At 43.5% G+C, this 22,421-nt stretch overlaps 1 protein-coding gene across 1 annotated transcript in view; it reads left to right on the forward strand.

The window, feature by feature from the left end:
• The first annotated feature begins 1,855 nt into the window (after positions 1–1,855).
• Acoxl (acyl-CoA oxidase like) overlaps positions 1,856–22,421 on the forward strand; it is a 257,256-nt gene continuing 236,690 nt past the window's right edge. The window contains 7 exon segments of the mRNA XM_051144918.1: positions 1,856–1,991; positions 4,101–4,212; positions 7,333–7,417; positions 8,410–8,489; positions 9,030–9,135; positions 20,117–20,195; positions 20,912–20,998. Of these exon segments, the coding sequence (XP_051000875.1) occupies positions 1,856–1,991; positions 4,101–4,212; positions 7,333–7,417; positions 8,410–8,489; positions 9,030–9,135; positions 20,117–20,195; positions 20,912–20,998 (685 nt within the window).

Below are 22,421 nucleotides of genomic sequence, written 5' to 3' on the forward strand. Positions count from 1 at the left end.
TGTATCCCCTTGATCTCCTTTAGTTGTCTTATTGCTCTAGCTAGGACTTTGTGTGTTAGTTGTGTCAGAGCAGTATGCTTCAGGTAGGTGGGCAGAGATCAACCAAGGCCCGAAGTTGCTCACAGGATAGCAGCTAATAGAGACTGTGGCCCATGCAGGTCTCTGCTCAGCCTGTTTGCTTTGTGTCTTAGCTGTGTCTGAGCAGTATGTTTCAGGCGGGTGGGCAGAGACAGACCAAGGCTCGAAGTTGCTCGTAGGATGGCTAGGATGGCGGCTAATGTGGATTGTGGCAGGTGCCTGATTTCAGCTCTGCCAGTGTGTTCATTGTGACAGATTGGTCTGGCTGGTAAGCAGCTGGAAGGGGGCTGTGAGAAATCAGAACTCCAAGCTGTTCAGAAGCTCCACAGGCCCTCTTGAGATGGCAAGGCTATGCTTATCTGCTCTGTGGCCCAGCTAGGCTAGGTCAGCAAGCAGCTGGGAGGCTGAGAGAGATCAGAGCTCAAAGGTGCTTGGATGCCTGCCCTCTTTTTTAGGAGGCAGCTAATCTGGATTATGTCCAGTGCCGGGACTCAGCTCTGCCTGTTATCTCCCCTTCCAGCATCTGGCAAGCAGTAGATGGGCAGTGAGATCCTGAAGCTGCTCAGATATCCCAAGATGGCGGCTAATGTGGGCTGTCCCTCGGGATTTTTTGGTGGGTTAGCCGTGTGGCCAGGGGTTGGACGTACCCGTGTCCCACACAATATGGGTCTCTCTCACCTGGAAATCAACAGCACTGATGTTTTGTAGCTCTCAGTTTGGTCTTTAGGTTGCTGTGCAGTCCTGGTTTTCCATCTAATCAGATGCAGTGTGTAATTGGTGCCGCCATTTTGGATCTTCCAGGTAATTTATTCTTGAAAGAAATGTCTTTGTAATAAATAATGCTGAAGCAAATAAAAAAGATGTAAACCTAGATCCCTACCTCACACTACATGCAAAAAGAATTTGAGATGTATTATATAGGTTTTTAGAGCACAAACTTTAAAATCAGCTCATAGGAAAGCAAAAAAAATACCTTCTTGATGTTAGAATAAGCAAGAGTTCTAGAGAGAGAAAATTCCAGAGGGAGGGAAGGAAGAAGAGAGGGAGACAGATAGACAGACAGACAGAGACAGAGACACACAGAGAGAATTCCCTATGTCCCATTGAGTATGCATAAGCAAAGCTGTGGTAGATTGGCCTTTATTAAAAATGGAAAATTGGTGATGACCTTTTAATGTGGACATGCCTCTCACAAATGTTTTCCTTCACTCCTCTTCAGAAAAGAAGGAGAAATACAAAAAAGGTGTCCATTGCAGGCCCCATTTTTTACTTCATGATGCGAAGTGCCCAGAATGCTATAAAATCACAATGGTCTTTATCTCTGCACAAATGATCGTCTTGTGTGTTTGTTGCTCTACCATCTTCTGTCAGCACACATGTGAGAAAACAAGGCCAACAGAAGGATGTGCTTGCAGGAGGAGGAGGAGAACTAAAAGCATCCCAATTTACATCTGATGTGAAACCATCCTCAATAAATGTGTGTGTGTGTGTGTGTGTGTGTGTGTGTGTGTGTGTGTGTTGGTATGTCTGGGGGCAATTGCTATTTATCAAAAGAAAGAAGGGAAGAAAAAGACCAATTACAAATTGGAAACACATCATCAGTGTGTATATGTGACAGAAATTTGTCTAGATACAGGATACAAAATTTCTAAATGCTCAGAGAAAAAAAGCATACTTAAAAACATGACATATATGAACAAATACCCCACCATGGCCAATAAAATGTGAAAGTGTCTCTGGATCTATAGCAACCTGAGAAATACATTTTAAACCCACAATGCGGTTTTCATACCTGTTCCAGAACTGTCCCAAGTGTAAAAGATTAAGACCACTGGTGAGGATGGGGACAAACATAGATTACTCCTTCATCATTAGTAGAAACATAAAATCCTTGTCAAAAATCAATTGTCAGGGTAGGAAGATAGGTCAGCAGTTAAGAGTAGTTCTTGTTCTCCCAGTTTCCTGTACCCACATTAGAGGGATCACAACCATTTTTAACTCTAGCTCGAAGGGATCTGACACCATATTCTGGGCTCTGTGAACATTTGCACATAGATATACATACACCACACACACATACACACACACACACACACACACACAGAACCACTCATATGGACGCAGGTGCTCAGCTCTCTTCCTCTTTTTGTTTAGCCCTGGACCCTAGTGTGTCAATGGTCCCATCTGCATTCTGAAGGAGCCTTTCTTCAAGTCTCCTGACCTCACCCTCATAGATGCATGTTTCCATGGTGATTCTAAATTGGGTCAATTTGGAAACGACAAATAACCATCACATCATCTACTGTATGGTTGCCTGTATGTAACAAGTTCAGGCCAATTTGTTGGAGGGTGATTGTTATGGCTAATTTAAAAGTAGGGCCTACTGTATTATTAGGCTAATTATTATTATGGTGGTATTTTCTAACCTGCTAGCAATCAATGAAACCTGTTATATTTTAAAATAGCCTTGATTCATCTGGGGCAGGGCAGATATTAATCCCCTAAAGCACCTCCCCATATTGGGGCAGGCATCCCATACCCTAGCCCAATCCCATGCCATCTGCTTCTAATAATCTCTGTTGAGTTACCTCCTATCCATGATCCCAAATACTTGCTAGTGCTCTTCATCTGGGTCAAATCCTCCATCCAGGGCAGTGATGTGCTTCTCCTCCACCTAACCCATGACACCAGCTTCCTTCCTCCTCTTCCTCCTCCAGTCCTTCTTCTGGTCTCTGACTCCTTCCTTTCCCAAGAACCTCTCTGTTCCACAGGCCCCTGAATCTTAGCCATCCCTATTCCATCTGCTCTGCCCAGTATGGTGGTTTTTTTATTGGTTAAACAGGGATAAGTTCTTAGGCAAGGTTACAAACACTTTAGGCTACTTGAGTCACTCATTTGGTCAGCAACCATCATCAACAGGTGATGGAAGAGACCAGTGGTTACCTGTGGGCCTGGGAATTCACTCAAATGAGGATGAAGGCATCTGCTGTGAGGAGAGGGAAAATTCTGTCATCTTGATTGTGTGATGCTCCTCACAGGTGGATAATTTGGTCTGAACTCATGCACCGAAATTGTGGATTTCACTGAAGAGAAACTTTATCTTAATGATAATAATAACATAATGATTGTTGTGGTTGCAGTGCTTCTTGTTTGGGGCAGAGGTGGCAGAAAGGCTTGTCGGGAATTGCTACAAGTGTAGGTACAAGTTCGTGTTGGGAAAATGTAACAAGTGAACAGAAACCATGTTTATATTCCCAGGAACCAAGAGGATTAGGAATCTGAGGTCATATATGGTATATCACAGAACAGAGGGTAGGGGTGAGGGTGGGGGTGGGGGTGGGGGTGGGGGTGGGGGTGGGGGTGAGGGTGAGGAGAGAAGGAAGAGGAAGAGGGGAGGGAAAGGAGAGGAGAGGTACGGAGAGTGAGTCCTCCATTGCTGTCCACTTTATTGAACCAGGGTCTCTTCATTGAGCCTAGAGCTCACTGATCCCCTAGACTGGGAGACTAGTGAGCCCCAGGATCCTTTCATCACCCCGCCCTAGTACTGTGAATACAGATACCTCCTGCAGCACCCACTTAGGAATATTTGCAGGGAGACCCAGGGCAGTTTAGCTCAGGAGCTTGCCTTGCCTGAGTCTTTGAAACCCTTTTACTGTGACATCTTTTCTTTCTAAAATAATCTGATGCTCCTTATGTCAAAGGGCGCATATTCAAGTAAGACTAAAGAGGCATACAAAAGGCTAAAACCAGAACGTAGAAGAAGCACACATCCAATCTCAGAGACTCATAGTAGAAAATGAAATCAAGGAGACTCTACTCAGGCCCCCTGATGAGCCCCTACTGAAGCTGCCTGTGAGTGCAGAGGGTGTCCTTGTGGGTCTGTTACCGTCTGAGAACAGGCAACGCAGATGGCACATTTTCAACAGTTCTGAGCCTTGCTGATTTTTTCTTCTTTTTTTTTTATTGAGGAAACACACATCTTTCAGGGACACCTCTGAGTTTACAAGACTTTTTCTCCCTAGACTTTGTAGCTGAATATCACAGAATAGAGATCTGCTACATAAATGCCCTGAAGGAGACTATTTTAGGACAAACTGTCTTCCTTTTGTTTGAGACTGAACTTACTAAGCAGATGTAAGTTTACTAAGGCGCAAGTTTGAATATAATAAAAGTTTGAATATATTATTGATACATTTATGAATTTACGATTATTTAAAATGATAAATTTACATTATGATATAATCCTTGTTTCCTTTGAATATGTCAAGTGTAGCTAAAGGTAGCTGTTGAGATAGGAGAGATATTAAAAAAGACTGAGAAAAATACATTAATTAATGATTGATGCCTATCAATATAGACAGTCCAGGTAGTGCTGCCAACTTAACAAGAGGATACATTTGCCAATAATGAATATTAATTAAACAATTAGCTAATCAAATTAAAGACAAGAAGAAGAGAATTTATGTGTGTGAAAGATGTTAGAAATTTATGCCAGCAATACAGTCAATCAAATCAAGCCCAGTCTAGGTTTCAGAAGTTTGATCTGACTCTTGAAAATGGACCGGCCCAAGTGCACACTCAAGTTAACACCAGGGAATGGCAAACTCCTCCTGACGTTTCCCATCAGGTCTAATAACAAACATAGCTTTCACATGTGGAGACTGGGTAAGGGAAGTTATCATAATAAACAATTTAAAATGCTCCAAGATGGATGAATTCAACACATGTGCTTGCAGTTAGTTTCAAACTTGTGAGTAAAAATGGTCACAATTGGATGTTACCAATAACAAAATTATATTCCTGCATCATTAGTACGAATTATGAGAATTAAGAAGGAAGAAAACCATCCATACTTGCTATTTCTAAGGGACCTGTCTATCATGTCTGTTTATCATCTGTCTATCATCTATCTACCTTCCTATCTATCTAATAATTATTTAGAAGCAAGGTTTTTCTGTGTAGCTCTGACTGGTGTAGAATGTCCATGCAGACCAGGCTTCCTTGGATCTTTCCTCTGCCTCCCATGTGCTGGGGTTTCAGGCATGTGCCACTCTGCCCAGAAGATTTGTATACTTTCAATACTTTGGGTTTACAAAGAGCATAGAAAGTGGTTGAAGGCAAAGGGATATTTGTTCATGTGACTAGAGACTCGGGAAGATGCTGTGGGGGCACCTTGGCAGGATGATGTTGAGTACTCTCTGGTGGTATGACACAAGATGGGTCAGTGATGAAGACTGGGCCTCCAGAGTCCTTAATATTGAAGGGCAGTGAGAGGCAGTAAAAGCCATTCCTGTAGGGGATCTGAAGGTCTAGTTTCTGGCCCTAGTTGTGACACTCACCAGGTAAGTCTGGTTGGGTAAGTCACTTGATTTCCCTGAACATTTTCCATCTTTTATGTGGGGTCTGGGATGTTCAAAAAGTCTGCAGATGTCTGCTACAGTTGTTTTTCATTATCTGCTTGTAACTGACTCTTCACTGCAAGTCCAGGCTGGAGCCACGCAATGGTTTCTGTGAGAGCCTGGAGACACTTTGGGAAATAATCCATACAAGATGTGTTGGGTTGAAGCCATGTTGAGAAGCATAAATCTTGACAGTATGCTGTTTGATAAAATTAATAATGTTTGAGAGAAACACTGTAAAAGCCTGTGGGAGGGAAATGTGGGGTGTGTCTAGAAGAGAGTTGAAGCCAGCGTGGAAACAGTCATCCAAAGAAGGCTGGTTAACATCCTGTTGCTCATGGGGCAAGACACACAAGCAAGCACACCCATGTATGAATGTGCGTATAGAAACACACACATACACACAAAAAGAAAGAAACACGAAGACATGTGCACATATTTAAAGGAACACACACACGTATATCCACATATCAATATATAGGAACATGTACACACATACACACATATACATGGAGGTACATGCACACAATATATATACAAGAAATATGTATCTGCACCTGGATACACAAATACATGTGTGCACACATGAACTACCAGTACTAGCTTTCTTGGTGGGGTTTTGAAAGAAACTAGCCTGGGAGGACAACTAGCATGGATTCCATTAATGAATAACTGCAAACTGTCCGCTCAAGGGGGCCACCACCTTCTCAGGAAATGCTGCTTCTGACATTTATTGAAAAATGTGGGGTGTGGGGTGGGGTGTGGGTGTGTGTGCACGCGCAATGCTGAGTGTCTTTTTCTGTCACTCTCCACTGTATTTTTTGAGACTGGCTCACTCATTGAATGTGGAGTTCAGTCATTTTGCTAGATTTGCTGGTTAAAGAGGCCCTCGGATCCTCCTGTCTCTCTGCCTCTCTAGTACTAGAATTAGAGACACCTGTCGCTGCACCTGGCTTTTTACACAGGCACTAAGGACGCCAACTCATGCTTGTGCAGCAGTCACTTTGACCCACTGAGCCATCTCCTAAGGCCTGCTCTAGTATTTTTGTTTTTGTTTTTTTGTTTTTATTTTTACTAATTAAACAGTGGAAAGCAGTAAGTTGTTGATGCTGTGGACAGGGAGAGAGTCAGCAAGTAAGAAAGACCAGGATCTCATGGCTTTAAAATAAAAAATCAAACCTCAGGGTGGCCTATGTTAAGAAAGAGAGCACGGCTTTTCCTTTATCTAAAATGTTCCCAGATTTTCTAATGGATTTTCTTCACCTCAGTGTTGCTATGGGAACACTTGGAGAAGCTAGGCAGGGTGTCTCGGCTGCTTTTACTGCTGGGGAAACATACTGGGAGGCCAGGGACAAGTTTGGTCCAGGCTAAGTAAAGCCTCAGGGACAAAGTGGCTGCGCTGAGGCTGACTTCCAAGCCAGAGAAGTTGACTTCTCTGTAAGTGTAAGAGGCTGTGGAGCTAAGGAAGTCAAGACTCTTGCTGCCAACCTTGATGACCTGACTTGGATTCTCCTGACCCACATCGCAGTAAGAGAGAATTGATTTTTGCTGGCCTCTGACCTCTATACATGTGCTCTGTTGCATGTACCCTAAATACACGTTATTTTTTTTTTAAACTTAAAAGGAAAAAAGTCTTTGAATACCACACCCAAATAGCCAGAGACTAAAGGCCACATTGACACAAGATGAAAACATTAATTTTCTGAAGAGTGATGAGATTACTTCCTAACATAAAATTGCTTTGTGTTGCTCTATTGTGAAAGTATTATGTAGACCACATATTACTTAAAATGTAGATATCAATGGTCAGAAAACCACAAGGAAATCTTCACATTGGGTCTATTGTATTTTTCAGGAAGAAAAAAAGGAGGAATTTTCTCAGCTGAAAATTCGCTCTGGGAGAAGTGCTCTGCACGGTAGATGTGTCCACGTCTGTGAAGGTGAGAAGTTCTGGGCATCTCACCCTTCAGGAACTCACACTCGCTGCACATGAGAAGGAGGGAATGGCATCGCCATGAGCACTCAGTGTAGTTATTAAGTGAGTGTCCGCATCACAGGGCAGCTCCTGCTTTCCCCTTTCACTACCATCACCCATTCTTTTGTCTTTGCTTTTTGTTGTTTGTTTGCTTTTAAGACACAGTCTTCCTGTGGCCTAGGCTGCCCTTGAACTCCTGCCGCTGTCTCCCAAGTGCTGGGTCACTGGGGGCATGTCTGGTACTTTTTGCTTGGCTTTACTCAAAATCAGCAAATATCTACACCCTTTCAGCCACATTTTGTGTTTGCCTTCAGTTGTCTTACTCCTTCCATGACTCCTTGTTCCAGACTTCTTCCTCTTTGTATTGGCTAATTTTTGTCAATGTGGCACAAGCTAGAGTTGGCTGGGAAGAGGGAGCCTCAACTGAAGAATTGTCTCACTATCCAGTTAACTTATGTGGCATGCCTTGATTAATGTTTGATGTGGGTGGTGCCACCCTGGGCAGGTAGTCCTGGGGTGTATAAGAGCAAGGTGAGCAAGCCATGGGGATCAAGCCAGTTGATAACATTCCTCAGTGGTCTCTGCTTCAGTTCCTGCCTCTAGGTTCCTGCTTTAAGTTGCCTGCATTGGCTTCCCTCAGTGATGCCTGTAACCTGGAAGCTCGTTAGTTCTCAAGTTGCTTTTGATCATTATGTCTATCATAGAAACAGAGATCAAACTGGAACACCGCTCCTTTTCCTCTTTCTAAAACCTCTGCTTCCTTCTCCCCTTCTTTTCCTCCCTCTCCCCCTTTTTCCCTGGCTGCAACACTTTCTTGGGGCTGAAGAAAGGGCAGATAAATACCTGTGTAGCATTGAAGGATCCCACGAGATACCCCTTGAATGGAGTTTGGCCAGTGGGTCTGGTTGTTAAATTGCTGCTGTAGCTGGTCATCATTCGTCCTGCACTTGTTTCTAGTGTGGAATCGCTCATTGGTTATTTGATGGTGTGATCCTCACTCTTGGAAGTCCTGAACATGTTATCAAGTGGTTTTGGCCACTCAGGCTATAATGTATATCTTAATAGATTGTTCTTTCCATAGAATTAAAAAAATCGTAGTACTTTTTATGTGATTGTGTGTTTGAATTATTTTTTAAAAAGTAGAGTTTGCAAAAATTTTGTCACAAATTAGAATTTCAATACTATCCTTTTAAATATTTTGCTACATCTGTAATTTTTTTTAAAGATTAAAAAACATGTATATAGATATTTTGCCTGAATGTCTGTCTGTCTACCACATGAGTACCTGATACCTTCAGAGACCAGAAGAGGGTGTTGGATCCTTTGGAACTGGAGCTGTGGATGGTTGTGAGCCATTGTGTGGGTGATGGAACTGAGGCTGCGTCCTCTGCAAAACCACCAAGTGTTCTAAGCCATGGAACCATTTTTCCAGCCTCATCTGTTACAGTCCTAAACCCCTAATAGAGGGCAACAGACAAAACACTTATGGTCTTCTTCTTCTCTTGTGAATATTGTTAATGGACAGAGGTCTTCAGGGAGAGACCATCTGACCAGCTAACTCTTTTAATGTCTCATGAACTTCAGGAGCAGAAGTTTACAGGAATGTTTGCAATGACTGAAAGGGGCCATGGGAGCAATGTGGGAGCGATCCAGACCGAGGCCACCTTTGACCGCCACAGTCAGGTGAGGAGTGCAGCAGGGGAGCAGGGCAGACCATCCTATCTTCCCTGAGCCTGGCTTCACGCCCTCTGCCTGTTTTCGGGTGAGAAGCTTAGGCTCTGAACAGCATCTTATTGTTTTAGAGGTGGATGTGAGCTCAACCCCTTGAGAGCAATAGCAGGCAGCACTTAAACACTTCCTGCCAGCACCGGGACACCACCTCCAGCTCTGTGCGTGTATTCTTTAGTTTTTCCCCCTGTAGCATTTCCATGGGAACAATACTAGCCATGCTGTTCTTTCCAATAGTACCATATGAAGAAGGGAGGGGATGTCTTTGCTGTTTCTGTCTGTAGCACATGGCGTCACACCCAGAGCTGCGGCTTCCTGATCAGGAGCTAAGTCCTCTATGTTGCCTCTGATTCCTTAATGATTTTACCTTATTAGTAATTTATTAAAGGAATGTACCTTCCTTACAACCTAACTACCCTAAATAGGAGGGAAAGAAGATTAAGGAGAACAAGAATGAAACCTTTTGGGTATCAGTTTCACAGGGCAAATCCCCTGCGTAATTCTCAGGAGTCTAGCATATCCTCTATCCGACAGAAGAAGCCACACCATCAGTGGACCGAACCTGGAGGAATCCACCAAGCTCACCCTCCCCTACCAAATCCTCCAACTCCATGCCCTGTGGGCAGGAACCTCTGACCTCTCTCTCACTCAGATCCCTTAATGTCCTTCTCCTCTCTCTCTCTCCCACTTCCTCCTCTGGCTTCCTCTTCCTAATGGATGATCCTTTTTGCAACACAAAACCCTGGCAGATTCTGGGGTGAAACTTCCTCTCTCTCTGCGTCTATCTAAGCTCTTTATCAGTGTGTAGAGACAAAGCCTCAGTGAGGTCAAACCACCCAGGACTGCTTTTTCCTTGGACCCAGCCTAAGGCAAGGTTACATTCTCTCCACACATCCCCCTTTTCTATTAAAAATAAATAAATAAATAAATGGCAAAAAATAAGAACCATATGCATAAATATACATATATACAGAATCATCAGGTGCAAATTACATGTACATAATCCAGTTCTTTTGTATTTGACAATCTTGGAAAAAGTATTCTATTACTCTCTCATAGCGAGTCCTTTGCTAGTATCCAAAGTTTTCTAAAATCTCCTTATTAGAAATTACATTTATTAACCTATAAAAGTGTTTTTTAACTCTTTTTTTGTTTTGTTTGTTGTTGTTGTTGTTGTTGTTTGTTTGTTTTTTAACTCTTAAACTAAAGCTTACAGTAACACTGTGGTGGCTGTCTAGTCTTCAACCCCATCAGAGATCCAAGAAGGAAATATTATCTAATATGAAAGAAGTGCAGGCAAACAACTTCCAAAAGTATAGACAGGATAGAGAGAGCTGACTGCCTGGTCAGTCACAGGTTTTTCTCTATCACTGGGGAATCCAGTCTTAACAACAACACCACCTCCATGCTGCCACAGTTGTCCCTCCATATTCATGGGGTATTATTTTTTTCTGAGAATTCTAAAGTACACAGATACTCCATATCCTCATATAAGCAGCATAGTGTTTGTGTCGGACCCACCACATCCTTCTAGATACTTTACATCATTTTTGATGACTTCTAATGCATAATATAATGCTAATGTTATGTATGTGTTAAACTGTATCATTTAGGGAATGATGGTAAGAAAACAATGTCTGTAGGTAGTCAGGATAGATGTAATTAAAATGTATTTCAACATCATTGCTTGAATTCATGGTGATAGAGGGTCAATTAATTGTATTATGCAGTGTGTCCCCCCCCATCTCTTTCTCTCTGCTCTCTCTCTTCTCTCTTCTCTTCTCTCTCTCCTCTCTCTTCTCTTCTCTCTCTCCTCTCTTCTCTCTCTCTCTCTCTCTCTCTCTCTCTCTCTCTCTCTCTTTCTCTCTCTCTCTCTGGTATATGTGTACACATGTGCCTATGCATATGGAGGCCAGAAGAAGATGTAGAGTGTCCCACTCTATCACTCTCCACTTTATTCCTTTTGAGACAGGGTCTCTCACTGAATCTGGATAGAACTAGGCTAGCAGCCAGATTCTCCTGTCTCTGTCCCAACACAGTGTGGGGTTACAGGTGTGTAGGGCTTTTTTTAAAAAAATCTGGGTCCTAGGGATTTAAACACAGGTCCTCACACTTGAGCAGCAATTGATCTTTCCCACACTGAGCCATCTCTGGGCCCCTGCGGGGTGTCCTTAACCATGACTCACATGGACTTTACTTGACAACCTGAAAGCATCACAGTGTCGTTTTTTTTCTCCCTTTTTTCATGTGATGATCTTTTTCCTTTTCATTTTGTTCTTTTGTTTTTCTCTCTTAAGCATTTATTTATTTATTTATTTATTTTGTGTGTGTGTGTGTGTGTGTGTGTGTGTGTGTGTGTGTGTGTGTGTGTGTGAGATAGCATGTATGTGGAGGTCAGAGGACAACTTGTTTGAGTCATTCTTCTCCTTCCACCACATGGAGCCTGAGGATTGAAGTCAGGCTTGGTGTCAAATGCCTCTAACCACTGAGCCATCTTGCCGCCCCTCTTTTCGCTACTTATTAATTAAACATGTTGGTCAAGACCTTCTCCGCCTGATGTCTTGATCCATAATGAACCAAATCCAAAGCAGTGCAGAAACTCTTCTTTGTAGCTCTTTATCACTGCTGATTTATCTTGCCCTCCTTTGGGGTTTCCATTTTGTCCTGGGTATTGCTAAGTACTACAAAGGGGTCAGTGAATTCTGTGTGTGTAGCCATGTTTGTGAGTGGGGTGTCTGTCTATCTAGTTCTATTCTTCTCTCTATTCTGCATCAAAACTTTGTAAACCAAATTTTCTTGTCTGATGCATCCTTGTTGAATGAGTGGCCAGTGCAGGTGATGCCTTTTCCCTGCCCTGGTGTTCGTTCTCTACAGTAGTCAGTGATATCTCAGGTCATGATATGAGCCAGGGCTGTGCTGGGCCATGCTGTTCCATCTTCCTGTGTGTGTTGGGAATTCTTTCCCACCAGTGCTCCTTTAAATAGGTTAAGTGGTCCTGGCAGTGGTAGGTAGACACTAAGCTAAGTTCTGAGATAACCAGCCAATGAAATATTGTTGTCTCTGCTTTATAGACAGGGAAACTGAGGATCACCGAGCTTAGTAACCTGACTATATTGATAGAGTTCATGAAGACCCTTAAGCAGAAATGGAACTGCCCTTAAGAGTGTAGCTTTCCCACCAAGCGATGGTATATTGACCTGATATCTTGTGAGTTTTGGCCAGCCGGATTTCTCTTTTCTCAAGATGTGATAGTGAGATGACCTTGCAATCATTATTGTGAGGGAAAAAGCACCCATAATTCTTACTTGTTTCTTCTTACTTTTTTTCCCCAACAAGATATAATTTCTTGCATCCATCCCATTTTCCCCAAACAGCATGAGTGATTTTGGTCACCAGATGGGCCTCTGCAGCTCTCTCTTTCTGACTGGGGAGTTTCAGATGAGGGGAATGGTGGGCACTGTCTCTCCACGGGGTGGGAGACAGAACAAGTCAGTCCTTCAACTTCTGTCAGGAGGGAAGCAGGATGGGGTTGAGGAACTGACACAGCATGGCATGGCTTGCTCCCTTGGATTCAGGTTTCTTCTTCATTTCCCCTTGAAAGTGGTACAGCACATCAAATGAGTCCTCCTTTGTTCCTTTACCTATTCTGGATTTTTTGTTCTTTTGTTTTCATTGGTAGGGGAATAGATGAACCAGTGATGTGCTTAGCTGGGGGTTAAAGGAAGTTTTATTTTTATACTTTATGTTACCTAGCAAAAAATAGATGCAATTTTGGCCAAAGCTTTTTATGTTTTTTTATGTTTATTATTTTACATCTATCTATCTATCTATCTATCTATCTATCTATCTATCTATCTATCTAGCAGAGGAGCCCATTATCTCTTTTCTATCATATGCATTCCAGGAATCAAATCAGGCCATTAAGCTTTGAAACACATGCCTTTAATGACCGAGCCATTTGACTGGACCCTTTTTATTTAATTTTTAAAACAGTTTTTATTTTACATTATGTACCTGCATGTGGGTATGTGTACAGTGTGAGTACAGGTAACCTCAGAGCCCAGGGATGTGGGCTCCCTGGAGCTGTGGTTACAGGAAGTTGGGACTGCCTGACCTGGGCACTGAGAACCAAGCTCAGGTCCTTTTTTAAGAGCAGTGCGTGCTCTGAACCCTTGAACCATCTCTTCATCCCACTACCCCCTCCCCTTTTTATTTTTTACATTTCTTAGTGTTGGCAACACTGACCATTTTGCTGATCTTCAACAAGTAATCATAACAGCAACCAGCACATATGCTGGGCATTGTTTAGATTACAGTTTTAACTCCAGCATTTTGGCTGATACAAACTTTCCATCTCAAGTCTCTTTCCAGAAGTGGTAAACCTTTTCCTGGGGTGTATTAGATGTGCGTGTGTGTACAGGATGGGTGGCCTCCCTCCTACCTTCTCCCCTGACAACTGAGTGTTTCCAGGGCTCTTTTCTCCTTCCTTCTCATGCACACATGCTCTTTTGTCATTTTTGTCCCCTGTGTGCAGCCTTGATTTTCTCCCTCTTTCAGAAACCCTGGCTGGTCAGATAGGGCACAGACAACTTTGAGAGACTTCTCTTAAAATGATTGAACTCATCCATGTATTTTTCTGAGAAGCCCCTACACATGTTAAAGGCTTTCCTGTACAAATTTATGTCAGAGATTGTTTTCTTAGGACTCAAGACTGTATTTCTTGGCCCAACAGGAAAGCACAGTATACACATTTTATAATATGAAATCTGAGATAATCTTTGTGTGACCAAGAGCATGTTGGTTTAGCTGAATCATATCTTCTACTATGTCAATGTTATGCCCAGATTGCTAGATCTCCAAAGACTACCACGAGTCCAAAGCTGTATGCAAAAGCAAGGAGCCTTTATTTAAAGTTGAGCTCTAGGGCTGCCTGCCCTCACCGATGCCCCAAACTATCATTAGGCAGGGTTTTTATGTGGTTACAGAAAGGAATGGGAGTTTCCAATTTGGAAGTTACAGGATTGATTGACATTTAGCAAGGTTAGGTTGGCACCAGGGGGTTGGCCAAGCCTGACTGTGAAATGCTTAAGCAGTTTGTCTATAACATCTGGGGACATTAGGTACTTGATTGGTTCCTGGAACAGTTTGTGGTTTTCCAGCAACAGAGGTGAACTTAGGGACAGGGTTAAGTTGATGCCTGCTGACAAAATGTAGTCACATTAGTTAGGGCTCCTAATTCCCTTGATTTTATGACTTCTGTCCAGTAAACAAGGGGTTTACTGCCCCTTTTGAGGGCTTTGTGCCCTCAAAACCATAAGTTTGATAGCATTAATTTGGTCTTGGACAAACATGGAATAAAGTCTATCATGTAAGTGGGACAAAGTATGACCAGGAGAAACAGAGCTAAGGGCCTATTTTCTTGTAGCCATTTGTCCCTTATGCCAGAGAGTTGCCCATGACTTAGCATTTCAACCTATAAAGTAGGACAGTGGGTGAAATTATTCTCTTCTGTAACTTCTTCCTGCTGACATTAGGGGTGCTGACTTTAGGAAGGTTGAAAAGCTAGTCAAAGGCCAGGTAATCGGACACCTATCAGAAGCATCTGTTTAATGGATCCAGTTGAAGAGACAGGGAGCAGTCCCAGCAATCAGTGGGACTGGTTTATGTCAGCTTCCAGCAGGCCCTGATCTCAGCAGTTCGTAATCCACAGGTGATCTCTGAATGGAGTCTATTAGCCAGGTAAAAGTCTCTTGAGAAAAATACAGAATAGGGACAGAAGTTAAAATTGTGTCTATAAGACAGCTGGAATAGGATTATGCCTTTGAGACCCAGTAAAAGTATGAAAATTCTTTTTTAAGTCCAGGAGGCGTGATATACAGATTGGACAGACATGTTTTTAGCATGATGAGAAGCACCCTTAAGTCTATGACTAATTAATAGTACTCAGTCCTCCATCAGCTTATCAGAACTCTATTGGCCTCATTTTTATATACTTTAACTCACTTTCTTATAGCTCTATAAGTTACATTTATGTACCTTAAAACTTTTCTTAAGCTCCTCCAACCTTTACAAGTTGCACTTATTAGCCTTTAAACACTTTTTTAGGCCCTCAAATCTTTAGATTCTCATAACTTAAACTTTCATATCCTCAAACATTACATAAACTTACACTCTTTTTTTTTTCTATCCAGTTATTCACCAGGAGACACAGACGGTTCCTGGGAGCAGTCATCCAAATGAAAGATTAGTAAAAAGTTACATTGAAAAATTTTAATCTTTTAACAGGAAGCCTGTGAGCAAGGCAAGCCTGTTTGCCTTTTTAAATAAGAGAAGAGACCTAGTACATAATAGTTTTAACTAGCTAATGAATTGACTAATGAAATAACAGTGGATAGAATTGTCCTTTAGCTGTCAAACTACCATTAGCTTAGCTATCAATGTGATCAGAAACCAGAGAAGGATAAATTGTAACCCAGATGAATCTATGTATCAATTGAAATGACAGAGATGACTAGTCATATTCCAGTACAGTTCTCCCAGTTGTCTCCTGTGGTAACATAGCACCATGGGCAGAGACAGTCTGGCCATCAGGGACAGAAGACGAGAGGCTGTTTTCTCTGGAAGAAGAACACGTGAGAGACTGGCCTTCCCTCATTTTCAGCAACACTAGACAATAACTCTCCAGATGTACGGTTTTGGTCAACAGTACAAGCTGGGCCTAGCAGCAGATGAAGCATTGCGGCAGTCTTGCCCAGTGGTCAGAATACCACAATCTAGCATTGAAGTCATCTGTCATGCCAAAATCCTCTCAGAGACCTTGGGGAGTGACTGCTAGGATGTGGAAGTCTCTGTCATAATTAGTTTAAATGTATTTAATGCCATATTCAGCAGATCTCTGACAAGCTTGAGGGCCAGCATAACTGAGCTTAAGCCTTGTCTGTCTTTAGCTATCTGCTCTAAACTATATCTTGCAAATAAAACAAAATATTATGACATATAATCTGTGTTTAAGGACCATATGTGTTTAAGGACCATATCTGTCTAGCTAAGATGTACAGAACACAATACATTCATACATTTAAAACAAGTCAAAATCAAACAAACAGTGGCTACATACATTAATACATTTAAGATAGACAGACAAAACTTTTCTTACTTTCTCTAGTTGTAGTTTCAAGGGAAAAGTATCTTGCCATCTGTTAACTCCAGGCAGGAGCTGGAGCTTGTTTTTAATGGAAGGCAGTGGCCGGGAACTGGTGACCAGTGTCATGTTATGTACTCATACTGTGCTCAGTAGGCCAAGCTCTTGACCCAAGTGCAAGCCGGAGAAAGCTTCCTCCAAGGACACCCAGCAGCTACCCAATGACTCATGGCCCTGGGGCCCTGTGTCCTCCTGGTGGGATATTTTAAAAGACAAGGAGGGAGTAGGTGGGCACCTGCAGTCCTGCTTTCACCCCTCTCTAACCACTGCACACTCAAGCCATAGAGTACGAGAGTAGGTGGGAGCAGGAAGTGCCACTGCTGGCTGGTTGCTCCTGTCTCCTGTACCAGGAAGGATTAAAAAACTCTCCAAGTGTGTGGAGAGGTCCCTGAGGACCTTCTGCACTTGAGGAGGGTCCCTACCCCCAGGTCTCAGCAGCAGCTGAGTGTTCACATGGCCACAGGAAGTGAGAGGAGCCAAGCTCCAGCTGCTGCTCTTTCAAGCTGAACAATTGGAGAGAGAGAGAGTGACCAAGCTGGGAGCAGGGAGAATGGCCAGTGTGGCACCTGGGGCCTGGTCTATTTCCAGAACTGAGATGGTTACAAGCAAACAGAAACACAAGGACCACACAAGCAAAAATGTATCTGTATGACGTACTTGAAAAGAAAAGAACCAAAATTCAGAACAGCTGACTTTCCTGAGAGCCATCACATCCCACCAGAAACAAAACCAGAAGTGGCCTGTCCCTTAATCGGGCTCCACCTAAATCAGAAAAACATACCTGGATGTCCTGCAAAAGATAGTCACACTTCTTTTTCTAATTTCTAGTCCTAGTCCTGGGGCTTGAGTGATCAAGGAAGAGGCTTAAGGGAGTCGTCTGTGTCTGTTCCATCTCTACAGTTACATAGAGACAGAAAAAAGAAACAAAGTACAAACTAACAGAATCAGACTTCCTGGTGTATTTTTGAGAGTGAGACATTGGCCTCTCACCGCACCAAGGGAGTGAGTGGAATCTAATCCCTACTGAGTGGGCCCGGGACATCTTCTGAGTCCCTGAGTCTGGGGTCTTTCCAGCGTGTCTGCTTCAACCTCCTGCAGGCTGATACAGATTTAGATTTGTGCCCTTTCTAGAAACCAAAACAGAGACCCAAACACACTCAGGCAATACACTTAATGGTAGGCCATTGGCCTTAGGGTTTGTGGGCCTCTGGGGGTCTAGGGGATCCCAGATGGACCTCCAAATGTTATGCCTAGATGACTAGATCCCCAAAGACCACCAGGAGTCCAAAGTCATATGTAGAAGTGAGGAGCTTTTATTCAAATTCAAGCTGGAAGGACCTCGAACCTCACCGAAGCAGTGGATCAGTAGTGAGATCCCCAAACCATCGTTAAGCAGGGTTTTTATTATTGTGGTTACAACAAGGATCAGGAGTTTCCAGTTTGGCAGTTACAGGGTTGGTTGACAGTCAACTCCAATTAAACACCTAGTTTAGCTTTCTGCCATTTCCTCTGGGCCCCTGACCTGTCATAGGTGTCCTGTACTTAGAGCTGGCGGTGTGGTTAGTACTTCTTGGTAAGAGGGTTAAGGGGAACCCATGTGGCGAGCAAGACTGGAGAGATCCAAGCCTCGAAGGTAATATTTCCACTGGGACACTGGTATTGGTTTCCAGACAGTAGGGACGAGAAGCCTGGGTTTGAGCAGAGGCTGGAAACAAACCTAACATGCTGTCCCCGTGTCTTCAGACCAGGGTTCACCTCAGGGTGCTTGGCACTGGAATCTGGGGCATTCTAGGATTCCCTTCCAAGTGTTTCCTGGTCTAAGGGCTTGGATACATGACTCTTGCCTGGGACCCTGAAGGGGGCTTTATTGTATTCACTGACTAGCAGGATGTTTGCAGCATGTGCTGAGGCAGCCAAAGGCTCTGATAAGTGTTTTCTTTTCCTTTTGAAAAATTAAAGATTAAAATTATTTTGGGGTGATACGCTAAGCAATGGTAGGAATAGTCCACAGGTACTGGCTTTGTAGTCAAGTACATGGCTTTGGCCCTCTGATGAGTTGGTTGCGATTTCAAGAAAGTTCTTATTGTGGCTGCAGGCTGGCCAGGCCTGTACAATAGGGGAAGGCAGTAGGTACGTTTGTGTACAATGGAACAAACAAAAATCCAGGGCCCCAAAACACTGGGTTGTTTCCTCTTTTCATGGGCACCTCATAGGTAAGATGTTTGAAGGTGAGGAGTGTATGGAGAGCTAAATGTGATCTGAGGCCCTCTTCCGGCATGTACATGAAGAGTTTATTTTATGTATATGAGTGCTCTATCTGGGTATACACTCATATACATAAAATAAATAAATCTTTTAAAAATGCTTAATGTATTGAAACCTGGCAGATGAATAAGACAGCACACGTCAGCTTGACACTGTCAGAGAGACTGGGAATGAATGAATGAATGAAAACTGGACACATTTTTTTAAAAAACTTTTTATTGATTCTTTGTGAGTTTCATATCATGCACTCCAGTCTCACTCATCTCCCTGACCCCTCATATCCACCCTTGCAACCCTCCCCCCACCATAAGATAGCACACACACACACACACACACACACACACACACACACACACACTAAACAAAACAAAGCATAGAAAACATCTTGCTGTGGAAGCTGCAGTGTGTCACAGCGTGTTCCTCAATATACCCTCTGTCTGCACATCTTCACTGGAGAATGTGCATTACAGTGAGAGTCATTGGTCTGGTTTGAGGTCTCTGGTTTCTATGACACCATTAATATCGGCTCCTCACTGGGACTCTTTCCGGTTATCTTGTTGCTCTGTGTCTTGGAGATCCTGCAGCTTTGGATCAGCAGGACCAGTCCTTTCACACACCCTCCCCCCAACAGTTCACAGATGATGTAGATTTTGGGGTGGGCCAACTCAAAGCTCTGGATCTGGGCCTGGATGCTAGCTGAGCTGGTCAGCCCACCACATCTGCATCATCAGGGTGAGCCCTATAGCACTGTTCTGGTAAGGTGACCCAAAGCTGCCATTGGCAAGAAGCAGGGTCAGTTCTCCTGCTCTCATGACCTCAGGGCTGTCTTGCCCGTCCCTTTGCCATCAGGGCCAGCTCCATTGTGCTGCTCAGGTGAGGTGCAGCGGAAACACTGGCCACTTATTTTTCTAATTGAATTATACATTAAAAAAGAAACAAAACAAAACAAAAAGCCCCACCCACTTTAATTTCCAGTTAACCTTCAAAGCAAAGGTGGAGGCAAAGCACATTGGTGCTAACTCTAGGCTGCTCTTGCCTGTAAAGGCTGCCGGGCCTCGAGCTAGGGCTCCAAAGCCACTTCCTGATGGCAAGAGGTCACTTCATGTTCTCTCTGGGGCCTGCATTCACCAGTCAAGTAACCCCTTTTACCACAGCATCTACAAACTCCAGGAAGATCAGGCATTCTTGCCAAGAACCCAGTACAGTATTGCCAGACCTGGCTTGGTTTCCTCCACTGGCAGAAAGTACCATATTTATCAGAGTTAACACACCAGCCATTTTGAACTCAGACTTTTGGTGGCATGGTCACAATTTCTTTTCAACTGACCAGATATCTAAGGTGCCTACTGGGAAAGTTAGTGGCTGTCCTCTGGCAACTCAGTTTGCTCAAGATTAACCCTTTCTCTCCACGGGCTGTTTCTCTTTAACCCTTTCACCCTGTCAGACCTTCTGCTCCTCTCTTGTCCCCAGCCCATTGGACCCCTGGGGCCTTGGAAACTTAACACCAAAAGTGCACAGAACAGGCAAGGTGGCAGGGTGCTAATTGCTGGTGAAACTCCAGCTCTCACTTACTGGGCCTGAACCCTTTTGTTCTCCCTTTTCCAGCAGCTTCCATCTTTCCCAGCAAACTCTCCTCTTATCTCACAGCCAACTCTGCAATCCTTTGAGAAATGAGAGAATTGAGTGACACTTCTGGTTTTCCTATTTCATTCCTTATTTGTTTCTTAGACTCCTCCGTATCCACTCGCAACTTCTCCAATTGTTCAACCATTGTCCCAAACTTTTTTTGAAATGAAATACAGGAAGCAAAACCAGAAAATCCCATCTGGGAGCAAAGCAAGAGAGAACCCAGTGGCAGAAGTGCAGTGAACCTTTTGCTCACACCCTGAAACATTATATTCATTCTTTCATACCCTGCTGTCTCCTCTACATTAGAACCCAAATTTCCCATTATTCCAAGCCCTACAACTGAGCGGCACTTGTTGACATATTTCTTTTAAAAATATTTTTAAAAGTCTAGAGATTCTAGTGTCAACTAAGGTAGCTCACTTCTATAATTCTATGCTTGGAAGGCTGAGGCAGGAGGATCAACTTTGATTAGAGCCACCTTGGCCTATATGGTGAGTTTTAGACCATCTAGGGTCACATAGTGAGACTCTGTCTCCACAACAGTGAAAAGGAGAGAGCCTAACAAGATTTTGTTTTGTTTGTTTTGTTTTTTTTTGTTTTGTTTTGTTTTGTTTTGTTTTTCTGTGCCTTCCTTAGGACCCCACTGTTTCACAGTTCCTATCAGGGATGAAAATGGGAACTTGTACCCAGGAGTGACAGCTATTGATATGATGCACAAAGAAGGTGAGTCCTCAGGTGACCTCTCTCTGTGGTTATTTGTGCCGGTTGTCTGTTTGCCAGCTCCCACCACAGCTGAAGAGACTCTAACCACGTTCATCTCAGGAAACCATGGTGATGGACCAAACTTCCAGGACTGTGCTTTGATGTTGAAATCTCCCAGCTTCTCAATTTCTTAGTGATGAGGAAGCTGTGTCTCCAAAGGGTGCTTTAACTTCCCTCTTCTTAGGCTTAAGGGAAGATTGCATGTCTCTGGTGCCTCTTCACCTCCAGATTGACGTTTGTGTCCAGGAAGCCCTTGGTGAGCCTTGAGGATTGACCTGTTAATATTACTTTGAAAATGCGTGCGTGTACGTGGGCATGTGTGTGCGTGGGCATGTGTGTGCATGGGCGTGTGTGTGTGTGTTGTAGTTTCTCTCTTAATCTGGACAGCACTCAAATAATTGAAACTGGATTATGTTATTTATTCATCAAGTTTTATAGCACAATATTGAGCAGTTATGACTCTATTCTTAGCTGTCTAGGCTGATCTGGCTTCCTCCCAGCATAGACCCCTGAGCTACTTGAACTTCAGGGCTTTCACTGCTCCAGCTGCTCTCTCTCAAGTCTCCTGGACCTCTGTCTGTGGCTGAATCCTTACTTCCCCTCTCTCTCTCCTCCTCCTACCCCGGCTGGCAGGAAGTCCAGCCCTATTCTCTCCCCTGCTCAGTGATTGGCTGTTAAGATGCTTTATTGGCATATCAGGGGACAATTGGGGAGTAAAGTTTACACTAGTTTCAAAGGCTTGCAACTAGATATGTGTGTAGGGGGGGCAACAGAAATCAACATTTGAATCTTTACACAGTGTACAATAACATTCTGCCTATGCTGACGTAGGACATTTGTAACACAACTGGGTCCTCACAGTTATGGAGGACAGAGGCCTGAGATGAGGGAGCTGCCAGGGCTGACTCCTTCTAACAGGGGTAGTGGAAGGTTCTAGTCCAGCTCTCGCCTCTGCTTGTGAATGACACTTTCACAGGAACACACAATCTTCCTGTGCACACATCTGCCTCCAGGTTTTTCCTTATAAGGACTTCCATCATTTATATTGGAGTCTACCTTAATGACCTCGTTTTAACTTTGTTGCCTCCGTAATGTCTCTATTTCTAAACAAGGCCACATTGCAGATACAGGACTTAGGACTTCAATCTATGTATGGGATATGGGGAGGACACAATTCATCTCATAGCACTCAGTGAGACCAGGTTTCCAAGATAACACTAGCTAAAGAAAGGAATACAGGAGTTAAGGATAAACGGGAGAATAAGGGTAGGAGAGACACACTGGACAGTGTAGGCCTAGCCTCATCCCACCCTTAGTGTGGACAACCGCTGCTGCTAACTATGGCCCTGGAAGTAGCACCTCAAGTGTCAAGTGCTGCTGAGGG

This window comes from Acomys russatus, chromosome 4 (genome assembly GCF_903995435.1).
Source record: "Acomys russatus chromosome 4, mAcoRus1.1, whole genome shotgun sequence".
In the NCBI taxonomy this organism is placed as follows: Eukaryota; Metazoa; Chordata; class Mammalia; order Rodentia; family Muridae; genus Acomys; species Acomys russatus.